General features: G+C 45.9%; 1 protein-coding gene across 1 annotated transcript; it reads right to left on the minus strand.

Annotated features, from left to right (window-relative positions):
- Positions 1 to 8,028: 8,028 nt before the first annotated feature.
- LOC123780037 (olfactory receptor 1f45-like) lies at positions 8,029 to 8,976 on the minus strand. Its single transcript, XM_045778800.1, has one exon. The coding sequence runs from the start codon at positions 8,974 to 8,976 to the stop codon at positions 8,029 to 8,031; it is 948 nt and encodes a 315-aa protein (XP_045634756.1).
- Between the last annotated feature and the right edge of the window lie 3,062 nt (positions 8,977 to 12,038).

Here is a 12,038-nt window from a genome sequence, read left to right on the forward strand (position 1 = left end):
TGTGTCTTCTGGAGTTTGAGGCATGCAGGGAGACCGAGGGGGCCAGAATGAACTTAGTATTGGTGGAAAAGAGCAAAGATCTCATCTTGCACCCTATGGAGTCTTGCTCATTGAATAAGAATATGACAACAGTGACAACCCAGAGTATGTGCTGGGTGGGTCACATGCAGTGTGTGTGTGTATAATATTTGTGTGAGGGGAGATTCATGGATCCTTTACCCAGATCCTTGTGTAGTAAGAACTTGGAGTCCCCCCACAAGGAAGCTGCTCACCACGGTCACACAGTTGGCACAGGGCAAAGCCAGGATTTGAACCTAAGTCTGTCTGATTCCCTGGGCCATGAAACCACCACCACTCCAGCCCTGCTGCCCTGTTTGTTAAGTCAGTGTGGGGAGGAGGTGAGCAAAGAGCCCTGTGTCCTCCCAGAAATCTCTGAGACAGACTCCACGGGAACTGTGTGGGTTATAGAACTTGCCCACAAATGCCGAAAAACAGGCATGACCACAAGCTCTGCGGCATTGTCATGATAATTAATAATAATTACAGTTAACACCGACATGAATCTCAATCTGCTCACACTCTTCTAAGTGTCTTGCATATATAAGCTCATATATTAATTTTCACATGACCCTGTGAGATAGGCGCTATTACCATTTCCCTTATATAGCAGGAGAAACTGGAGCACAGAGAGGTCAAGTACTTGCTCAAGGCCACCCATCTAAAAAGTAACAGAACCCAGGCTGTCTGGCTCTAGAGTCTATTCATTGAACCACTACACTGTATCCTGAGCAGCCTTCTGTGCTTGACCTCCAGCCCAAATTACCCTTAGAAACGATGGCCACCACCCATTGGGTGTCAATGCTACCGCTCTTGAGAAATAACTCTCTGAGGCTTTGGCATTTCTGTACAACTCACAAGCAGAGGCGTGGACAACGTTTTTTATTGTTTTTTTTTTTTTTTCTGGCTATCTTTTCAAGGATGTTTGTATAGCAAACAGCCACAGAGGATGGAGTTTCTTCCTGCAGAGCAGAGGGCAGTCTTGTTTGCTGTCCATATAATAAAGATAATGCCTCCCTCTGAGATAAGGGTAGAGCAGGTTTGTTTATAATCTACTAGAAAAGACTGGGATTTCACAGCTCGGCGTTCCTCGGCTGTAGTGCAAATATGGTTTGCATCAAGTGCCTATCTGGGTTCACCTGCATGGTCTCTGTGGGGCTTAGGAGGAAACAGCACAAACGGGAAGTTTATGCTGCGGGCACCACATGTAATAAAGTCCTTTGTCTCCGACCCTGGAGTCTCATGTCTTCTGCCAGTATCCATAACTGCGGCAGGTTAAATTGTCAGCCTTGCAAGTAGGGTGAAATCCCAGACCCTTCATAGTTCTTGATACCTATTTGCTCTCTCTGATGCCACCTGTCACCAAGGTGTGTCTCATGGGATCCTGGAGTAGCCTGTTGAGGTCCCACCTCTGCTGCTGCCTTTCTGAGCCTGGTGATGAGTTGAAGAATGCCATCCTTTTAAAGCTTATTTCTCATCCTTGGCACTATGGGCATTTGAGGCCAGATCGTTCTTCATAGTACAAAGCTGTCCTGTGCACTGGATGTGGAGTGGCGTCCCTGGCTTCTACCCATTAGATGCCATTAGCACCCCCCCCCATCATGACAACCCAAAAGTGTTCCTATACATTGCCAAATGTCCCCTGGGGGGCAATCTAAATTGTCCTCCTTGTTGAGAACCACTCCTATGAAGAACCAACAACTTGGGCATCCCGCAAAGCTGCCTTGTTTGACTTGGGAAGTCTGTTTTTTTGAGGAATCCCTCTATACTCCCACATTATATGGAAATGATTCCTGAAATACTCTCAGTTTGAACATTGGCATATCAGAATTCCTGACTTTGAATGAATGAATTAATGATGAAAAGTAACAACAGCATTGTGTACCCAAGTTCATAGCAGCATCATTCACAATAGCCAACAGCTGGAAGCAACCCGAGCTTCCATTGACAGATGAACGGCTAAACAAACATGGCATATCTATACAATGGATTATTCAGTCTTCAAAAGGAAGGAAATTCACACGCTACAACATGGATGAACCTTGAACACGTCATGCTGAGTGAAAGAAGCCAGTCACAAAAGCATAAATACTGTTTGACCCCACTTATAGGAGGTCTCCCTAGAAAAGTCAGATTCATAGAGACAGGAAGTAGGATGGTGGGCGCCAGGGGCTGGGGGAGGGGGAGGGAGTCAGCGTTTGGTGGGGACAGTGTTTCAGTTTTGCAAGATGAACAAGTTCTGGGGCTGGCTGGTGGTGATGGTTGCACAACCATGTGGATGTGCTTAATGTCACTGAACTGAACACTAAAAAATGATGAAGATGGTAAATTTCATGTTTTGTATATTTTACTACAATTTTTAAAAATAACAACAACAACGAATAATAACTGTTAAGTACTTACTTCGTGCCGGGCACTGAGTATATTAGATGCACTATCTCAGGGTTTACAAACGTCAGTTATTCCTATATCAACTCTACCTTTTTGTGCAGTCTTACTTTGGGTTTCCCAAACAGTAGACCCCAAAACAAGGATTTGTGGGAGACGGTCCTAGAAGCCCGGTGAGAGAAAGGGGAAAGGAGACAGATAGGGGACGTTCATTCATGAGTAGACCTGGGTGTTGGTTCCTCTTGGGATCTTCTGAGTGACTTCTGACTTTCACTCCACAGACGGTTCAGAGTCATCTCACTAAAGATAAGGAAGCTAGGGGCAATTGCCTACCAACTGTTGACCATCAATGGTTGATGGTTACCCTCTAGGCATTAATGTCCTGGTGCTTCTGGTCTGCCCCAGGCAGGGCCATGAACAGTCCATTTTGGAAACCGTAGGCATGTAATGGGAACTATCTGCAGGTGAAATATGGGTGGGTTGAATACAGGGAAGCAGCCATCACCAGTCTGCTAAGGCCATGTCTGTATACCAAAGGTACTATATCATTTACTTGACTTTTTTTCTTTAAGTCTATTACTTAAAAAAGTCTCAGGCGGATGAGTGAGGCCTTTGAGAACCAAAAACACAGAAGGTGACAGTACAGCCCATCATCTTCAGATATTTGTGAAAGAGATCTCAGATTCAGGAGTCACTTTATAAGGAATTGAATATGTGGACAGAGGGCTGTATCATTGGTTTCAATGAGTATAGGGGCCTTGTATTAGATGGTGCAAAGAGATTCATTGTAAAGCAAGGTCAAGAGAACACCTGGGTCGGATCATGCTAAAAGGAGATGATATTACTCTGCTCCAAATGAAATGATCAGGGGCACCTGGCTGGCTTGGTTGGTGAAGCATGTGACTCTTGATCTTGAGGTCATGAGTTTGAGCCCCACACTGGGTGCAGAGTTGACTTAAATAAATAAAACTTAAAAAAGAAATGATCACTGAAGTGAGAAATTGTTGAGAAGACAACAGAGTTTGTTTTTGTAGGTGTCCTTTGTTGGGAGTATAGTTCTAAGACATTTCTTCATATTGTTTTGGTTACCATTATGTTATTACCAGATGACAGTAAATGCTGTGTGCTGAAGGTTTTAGAGGGGAGGGGTGTGGGGGGTGGACTAGCCTGGTGATGGGTATTAAGGAAGGCATGTATTGCATGGAGCACTGGGTGTTATCTGCAAACAATGAATCATGGAACACTACATCAAAAACTAATGATGTACTGTATGGTGACTAACATATCATAATACAAAAAAATAGAGAAAAAAAACCCCAAACTCAAATAACTCCTTTGCTTCACCTAGTGCAAACTTGAGGTACGAATTTGTTTTAGAAGTGGGGTGCTGCCATGACCGTAGATGGCATTATCTTAGTGGCTGAGTTGTAAGGACACAGTATTACAGGCTAGAAAGCCAGGTGTCCTCTTTAGGTCAAAGCCAAGGTTAAACTATAATCCTTGAGACCTTGGGAGATGGTTCAAGTGGTTGTGAAGCCCGCATCTCTAGAGGAAGTGATGAGAAGGAGCAAGAAATCATTGTGAGTTGGTGGCTCTTTGCCAATTTGTGCAAAGTATTACAAGAAAGGTGTGGATTCCCGGGGAGGGGATGCAGGGGAGGGGGGGGGGACAAGAGTCGGCCCACAGAGATAGAAAACTCCAGAGCTGAGAGTCCTTGAAGATTTAGAGAAGCCCCATGATCCTGATTTCTGAAACAGGGGTGAGAGGACATAGCCTTCTGAATGGTAAGTGGCTGACCTTAAGCTTTTAAGCACCGAGGCATCCATTTTCAAAAGATGTCCATTTTTTTAAAATGTATCTTAATCCAACTTTATTTACCAAACAGTGGTGGGCCCCATTTGGCCCATAGACTGAAGCTTCCTGACCCTTGTCCTAACTCAGATTGTAGTGTTTGCTTGCTTGGGTGTTTGTTTTTAGTTTCAGGTGTACAATATAATGATTCAATATCTGTATCTGTTGCAAGAGACCACAGTGGGTCTAGCGAAGATCTATCACCACACACTCTCCTTTTTCTTGGGAAGAGAATTTTCAAGATCTAGTCTCTCAGCGACTTTCAAATATATAATACAGTTGACTAGAGTCACCGCACTGAACACTACACCCGATGATTTATTTATTTTATGGCTGGAAGTTTGTAGCTTCTGACCCCTTTCACCCACTTTCCTTATCACTCACCTCAGCCTCTGGCAACCATCCATCAGTCCTCTGAATCTGGGAGTTTTTTCTTTTTTTGTTTGTTTGTTTTGTTTCGTTTTAGATTCCCCTTATAAGTGAGATCAAGCAGTATTTGTCTTTCTCTGCCTGACTTATTTCACTTAGCACTGGCCATCCGTGTTGTCCCAAATGGCAGGGTTTCCTGCTTTTTCACGGCCAAATAATTCATCCGTCTTGAAGAAACGTGTTGCCATCTGTATGACCGGTCTACTAGCAGGACAACCAGATAAGGAATTAGGCCACCCTCACCACCAAGTTCCCCTTTTAGAAAGCTCTGGAGATTCTAGGTAACTGACCTCTTGAGTGACCCCGCCTGTCCCTTCCCACTCCCGAATTCCTGCTCTTATGCTTCATTTTTAAAAAATTTTTAAGTTTATGTTTTAGTAATCTCTACACCTAAGATGGGGCTTGAACTCACAACCCCAAGATCAAGACTTGCATGCTCCACGGACTGAGCCAGCCAGGCAGCCCTGCTCTTATGCTTCAAATTAGCCAATACAGAGTGGACCCTGAAACCCTAGACACCTCATCCATGGACCCTAGTAACTGCAGAGCCTGAGGCCTGTGCTCTCTCTGTCTCCCCACAGCCTTGGTGCACAGCCCCCAGGATAAGCACCAGGAGGGCTGGTCCCACCCCACTACTGACTTGGTGGGGAAATGTGTGTGGGGACTCCCACAAGCAGCACATGCTGGGTGGGGACCTCAGGCCTTCCTAGCAGGGCAGCACTATCAGTGGGCTGAGACCAGCACACCATCCCACCCAAGACCTTTGTTTCAAATGACCTCAAGTAGGGGCCATTAACATGATAGGGAGACCTGAGTAAATCAAGGAATGCAAAAACTCTCTCTGGGAAAGAGCTTTGGGTGTGGTTACTGACAAAGCAAAGAGCCTCCTCACTGTTCTAGAGAATTCCTTGGAAATCAAGAGCCCAGCCTGTGCTTGCTTGAGCCTTAAAACAATACCGATTTGCACTAATCTGCTCCTGAGGAATCAATCCATGACAGTGGCAGAGGGCCTGCGAAGGGCACGTCCTTCTGTGTTCACTTTGCCTGTGGCCACGGAGGGTGAACGGGCAGGGTGGCCGGTGGTAGAACAGACACCACAGTGAACTACAGACAATGGAGCCTCCCCCAGCTCGCCCAGGAATGCATTCCACGTCACAAGCAGGGCCTTCCTAAATAAACCCTGCCCCCACGAGATCTGATCATTCTTATGGAGGAGCAGCTGGTCTTAACATTGTACATTGGGTGAGGGGAGGACCAGGTAAATGGACGTTTAGTTGACAAATTATTGGATCGGGGGAACATTCCACCGTGTTGAAGAAGGCTGTGTATCAGCCAGAGATTTTGAACTGAGTTGAAGGCATCCACGACCTGGGACGTCAGGCTGCCTTCAGAGAGGGGTCTTAGGTGGTTCCTCTGGGCGGGGCAGAAGCCTGCTTTCATGTCATTGGTGGCTAGAGGGACAGGAGGGGGACTGCTAGCTCTCCACAAAAATCTACCCTCCCCCTCTTCTATATAACAGATCAGAGCCTGGCCACAGGGCTGGCCAGCTACACCACGTTTCCTGGCCTCGCCTGCAGCTAGGTGGGGTCGAGTGTGGGATGGGAGAAGTGTGTGGTGCTTGGAGGGACGGTGCTTGCCTGCCCTGCAATCTCTGATTAGGTTTTTTTGTAATAATATTGTAATAAGAGTTTCCGGGAAATGGGCCAGAAATAAGACATGGGGAACTTGGGTCTGTGAATGGTCTAAAGCAGAGTCACCCACTGACCTAGAACACCCACTGTCACATGAGACAAAAATGAACTCTTACCTTACTCAAGCCATATTCCTTTCGAGCTCTTTTCCTTTTTTTTAAGCAAATGTAATGCGTTGAATTACATCCTCTCCCCAAACTCCTACCTTAAGTCCTAATCCCCCGTATTTCCGAATTTGAGCTGATTTGGAAATAGGACTATTGCAGATGTAACAGTTACGATGATGTCATACTGGCGTTGGGTGGGCTCCTAATCCAGGAGAACTTGTGTCCTTCTTTTTAAAAAGGGGACGTTTGGAAGAGACAAGCACACAAGGTGGATGCCACGTAGAGACGGTGGGTGATCTGCAAGTTAAAGGATGGTCAGAGGAGCACCAGTGCCCTCCAGCTAGGAGAGAGGCTCGGGACACATTCGCCCTCACAGCCTCAGATGGAAGCAACCTGCCAACACCTTGATTTTCTACTTCTGGTGTCCAGAATCGGGAGATAACAAATTTCCGTCTATGTCACTTCGTTTGTGGTTGGTTAGTTTGTGTTTCCTTTTGTTTTTGCTTTTTCAGAATCCCCAGGGAAGGAATACAGTGACTGGTACCAGCAATGAGATGCTGACATCACAACAATGAAAAATGAGTGGTCTTCTGGTAAAGACACAAAAAAACTCAGGCTGGAAAGCTAGAGACCCTTGTTACGCCAAAAACCATCATTGGGTAATACCGTCCCTGGCGGTAACCTGGAAGGTAGATCGTATGTCCACTGAGCCTGTGTTTCTGGAAGTCATTGCAAAGAGCTATGACATCACTGTGAGTTGGCTGTTTCTTGCTGCTTTGCAAGGATTCACAAGAAAGAGATGATCCTCGACAAGATCTGGCCACTTTTCAGAGCCAGAAACATCACACGCTTAGAAGAGCCAACAGCTTCCTGTCCTTCAAAAGCAATAACAATAAGGATCTTGCCTCCTACCCAAGGCTATTGTTTCAGATGACCATTAACTGAGAGGGACCAAAACCTAGGTGGTTCAAGGAAGCAAATATTGCAAAATCAATAAACACAAGAGCTCTGGCTAGAAAAGCACATTGGCTCTGGGGCCTCGCAATGGAACTGACCAGAAACAACTAGACCAGATGTCTACTGTAAGGTTTTTGATGGAACCATGCAGTTCCGAAAACAAAGAGTTCAGTCTGCAAAATCTTATGACTTTTGAGCCTCTGCATTTGTGTCTTTTTATTAGAGCAGATTAACCTGAACCTGAACCAAAGTGGGGCTTGTATCCCAGTGCCTCTAGTTTGCTGAGCACTTCCTTTCAACCGTGATGTGTTCCTCAGGCTGCAGTGTGAGCGCCACAGGGCAGAGATTTTGTTTGTTCCCTGCCGGACCTTCAACCCTTAAAAGTGTGTTTATGGTGTCACAGATGTTCAAGAAGTAGTTGTTAGAGGAAGGAAGTAATACATAGAGAACCAAGAGCGACACAAAGGAAACATCTAAACTTGGGACTGTGCTGGGAAACCTCTTCAGATGGGCACTGGATTTGTCACTCCAACATCCCAGTGCTATGGTCACCGAATAAAAACTGGCTTCCTATTGATGAGGGCCCCCAAGGCCCCCTTCATGTCTCTGTTGCGTAGACTGTAGATGAAGGGGTTCAGCATGGGAGTGACCACGGTGTACATCACGGCAGCGGCTGTGTCCTTCTGGGCCGTGTGCGAGGACGCGGGGCTGAAATAAACCCCAATGAGTGTCCCGTAGAACAGGGACACCACAGACAGATGAGAGCCACAGGTGGAGAAAGCCTTCTGCTTGCCTCTCGTGGAAGGGATCCTCAGCACTGTGGCAAAGATGCGTGTGTAGGAGACCAAGATGCCCACAAAGGGAGTGACAGTGGGTAGGGCACCCACGGTATACACCACTGCATTATTGAGAAAGGTGTCGGAGCAGGCCAGCTTCAGCAGAGGGCTGAGGTCACAAAAGAAATGGGGCACCCGGTTGTGGGTGCAGAATGAGAGGCGAGTCAGTAATACTGTGTGGGTCAGGGCATTCCCGAAGGCTGCAGTCCAGGATGCAGCCACCAGGAGGCCACAGAGCTGCGGTATCACAGACCTGGCATAGTGCAGAGGGCGACAGATGGCCACATAGCGGTCATAGGCCATGGCAGTCAGCAGGAAGCTATCGATGCCAGCAAACCAGATGAAGAAGAACATCTGGGTCAGGCAGCCTGCGTAAGGGATCCCTCTGTGCCCTGACACGTGGTTGGCCAGCATCTTGGGGACGGTGGTGGAGGTGAAGCACATGTCCACAAAGGCCAAGTTAGCCAGGAAGAAGTACATGGGGGTGTGCAGTCGGGGGTCAGTGGCGATAGCCAGGATGATGAGCAGGTTCCCCAGTCCCGTGACCAGGTACATAGTCAGGAAGAGTATGAAGAGCAGCTGCTGTTGCTTGGGGCTCTCTGAGAGGCCCAGGAGCAGGAACTCAGAGACGGAGGTGAGATTTGCCCCTTCCGTGGCCATCCTGCATCAATCAGAAAGGACACCCAAGAGTTGTCCAGGGTCCTGACACGGCCAGCCCTTCCCCTGCACCCTGATCTCATCCCCTCTCATTAGACCAGACATTCCTCAATTCTTCCCACTCTCTCCTGCAACAGGACCCCACCCACTCACCTGTTTGCTGTTCCATCCGTGACACACCATTCATTCCCCACAACCCACCTGCAGGATGGATGGACCGCTGCCAAGCACGCGGACTGTTTCTCACCCTCACCCCCTACACCTCTATGACCCAGGACATCACCTGGGTACAGCAGGGAGCTCAGCCGGCACACTGGGTAACATGGAAATGTGGACATTAACACCCCCAGGAGTGACTTTCACTCGGCAAAGGACCTGTCCTTGCTGGGTGGCTCCCTGGCTTCATCACTCCTGAGTGAGGCAGCTCTGAGGTGTGTTCTCTTGGGGATCCCTAGAAAGATCACTGCTCAGCTGTCCTGAGTGGGAATCTGCTCATCCATGCCTCCCTTCCCCAAATGCTCATTGGATCTCCTGGGATTACCTCTTAAATATACGATTTGCACTCAAGCCCTTGACTCAGAACCTGCTTTGGGGAGAATCCAAAGTTAGACTCAGGATTCCAGAACTTCTTCCATCCTTGAGAGAGTCCCTTCTTTGTGCCCAATAGGCCTCCAGCTTCAGCTCCCTTTCTCTGTCTCCCTGGACCTCAACACTCCTCACAAATATTGCCTGTCCTTGCATGTCAGGAGCAGCTGTGACCTCCTATTGCCCCTCCAAGGCTAGTATGCAGCCAGTATGAGCCAGGACAGTTGTCCATTGCTAAAATCTGGAAATATTTGGCACACGCTAGGACATACCCTCACGGTACTTCCAAAGAAGAGTAAAATTAATTAACAACACAAATTATAAGGTAAACTCAGTATATCTAGTTCACTGTCATTGAAGGTTGCAACGAGCTTCAGTACACCAGCAACATCTGAGATGTATTTGCAAAACTTTTTGCCAGTTTGGCTATTGTCACTGTGAGCGGCATGGTCGTGTGCTTAGAAATGCTCTGCTCTCTAGGAGAGGTACCAGTCTGTCAGCATCCTCAAATCTGAGGTTGGCTCTGGTTTTTAGATAGTTAAGATTTACTTCGGTGTTCACCGTTTGTGCATTCTCATTTTTGCATGGAAGTGTGCAGTGTTTGGAGAATGATCAAATCACGTTTATAATAATACATTAAAAGAAAGGATCTAGGGGCGCCTGGGTGGCGCAGTCGTTAAGCGTCTGCCTTCGGCTCAAGGTGTGATCCTAGCGTTATGGGATCGAGCCCCACATCAGGCTCCTCCGCTATGAGCCTGCTTCCTCCTCTCCCACTTCCCCTGCTTCTGTTCCCTCTCTCGCTGGCTGTCTCTGTCTCTTCAAATAAATAAAAAATAAAATCTTAAAAAAAAAAAAGAAAGAAAGGATCCAGAATGAAAAGGCAACAAAGCTTGCAAAGGCTTTTTAAGGCTCTGATTAAATATCATGGACAGTGCTCTGCTGGATTTGGGGGAGAACAGAGGAGGAATGCTATTCACTGCGATCTGTATTCCAGCCACATCGATGCTAGCAAAGTCAGGGCAACCTGAAACAGTTGTGCTTCTGGGTAAGACTCACTGTAAAATATGACAAGTCATTTATAATTTGGCAAACAATTACTTAACACTAAAAGCATGGGTAGTTTCTGGTATCAGGTGAAGGAAATATTGGATCCAAATACTGCTTACAAGCTGTTCACTGAGGTTGGAAATGCTGATACCCGATGACTTCCTCGGAATGGCAATCATGTTCAGTTCATTGGGGCTCAAATAAAGAAGATTTGTAATAGTCAATGGTGAAAGATGAAAAGAACGTTGTTATTAAGTGTCACGCTAAAAAAAAAATTGGAACAATAAAAAGTTTCCGGAAAAATTGCTGTATGTCAAAGTATGTTGGTAAAGCAGACAGATAGCATTTTGAAAGCAATATGCCTTCTAAAAGACGCTGATGTATGGCTAAAAGTCATTGAGAGTTCTCAGATACGAAATAATTAATAAAACATCAAAAACCATAATATCGATATGGGCATGACAACTGCCATTCAGACTCGTGGATTAGCTTGTAGCAAAACCATTTCCTGGACAGAGAAAACAGCTTTGCAAAACGTTACTCAAGTAAGGAAAACCTCACCCGTGATCGGTGTCACTGCTGTTCCTTCTGTAATTTATTTTAAAAGCAAAATTCACAGATAAAATTTAAGTCCAGAGTTTTGGGCAAAACTTGCAGAACTTTCTGGATGTTTTAATTTGGTATCGTTCAAGTCTCTTTGTTCAGCTTTTGCTGGATGATTCAAAAAAGATACAATGATAACGAAGCACTTTAAATATGCCTCTTAAAACTTTATGTATGCCACCGTGCATCCAATAAACACAGAGAGAATAAATCAATGTGTCTGAAGAGCTGGGGACTGAAATGAGAAAATTGGAAGTGTATATGGACGCAAATGGACGAACTGAGGAGCTGCGGCTGCAACGGACAGCCTGGAAATAATTCTGGGTCTCGTAAATTCTTCTCAGTAGTAATTGTGGGAAAGGAGTCAGCACTTAGAAAATAAAGGTGGGTATTTTTTGGTTTATTTTTAGTTTTTCATTTTTATTTTTTTAGATTTGATTTGTCTTTAGTCTTTAAGAGTTGGCTTTAATAAACGCAATTCTAAGAGTACGTGGGTGGCTTAGTCAGTTAAGCATCTGACTTGGTCTCAGGTCATGATCTCAGAGTCCTTGGATCAAAGCCCACGTGGGGCTCCCTGCTCAGCAGGGAGTCTGCTTCTCCCTCTCCCTCTACCCTCCCCCCCCCACTCATGCTCACACACACTCTCTCTCTTTCAAATAAAATAAAATAAAATAAAATAAAATAAAATAAAATAAAATAAAATAAAATAAAATAAAATAAAAGCAGTTCTAATAGGGACATCAACACTTTATCTGGTTTTACAGGAAAGCAATAGTTGGGTTATTAAAGCCGAAGATAACTTGGTATATACAAAGAACTGAACACATGCA

This window comes from Ursus americanus, chromosome 14 (assembly GCF_024610735.1).
Source record: "Ursus americanus isolate L20-20 chromosome 14, mUrsAme1.1.p, whole genome shotgun sequence".
NCBI classification, from domain to species: Eukaryota; Metazoa; Chordata; class Mammalia; order Carnivora; family Ursidae; genus Ursus; species Ursus americanus.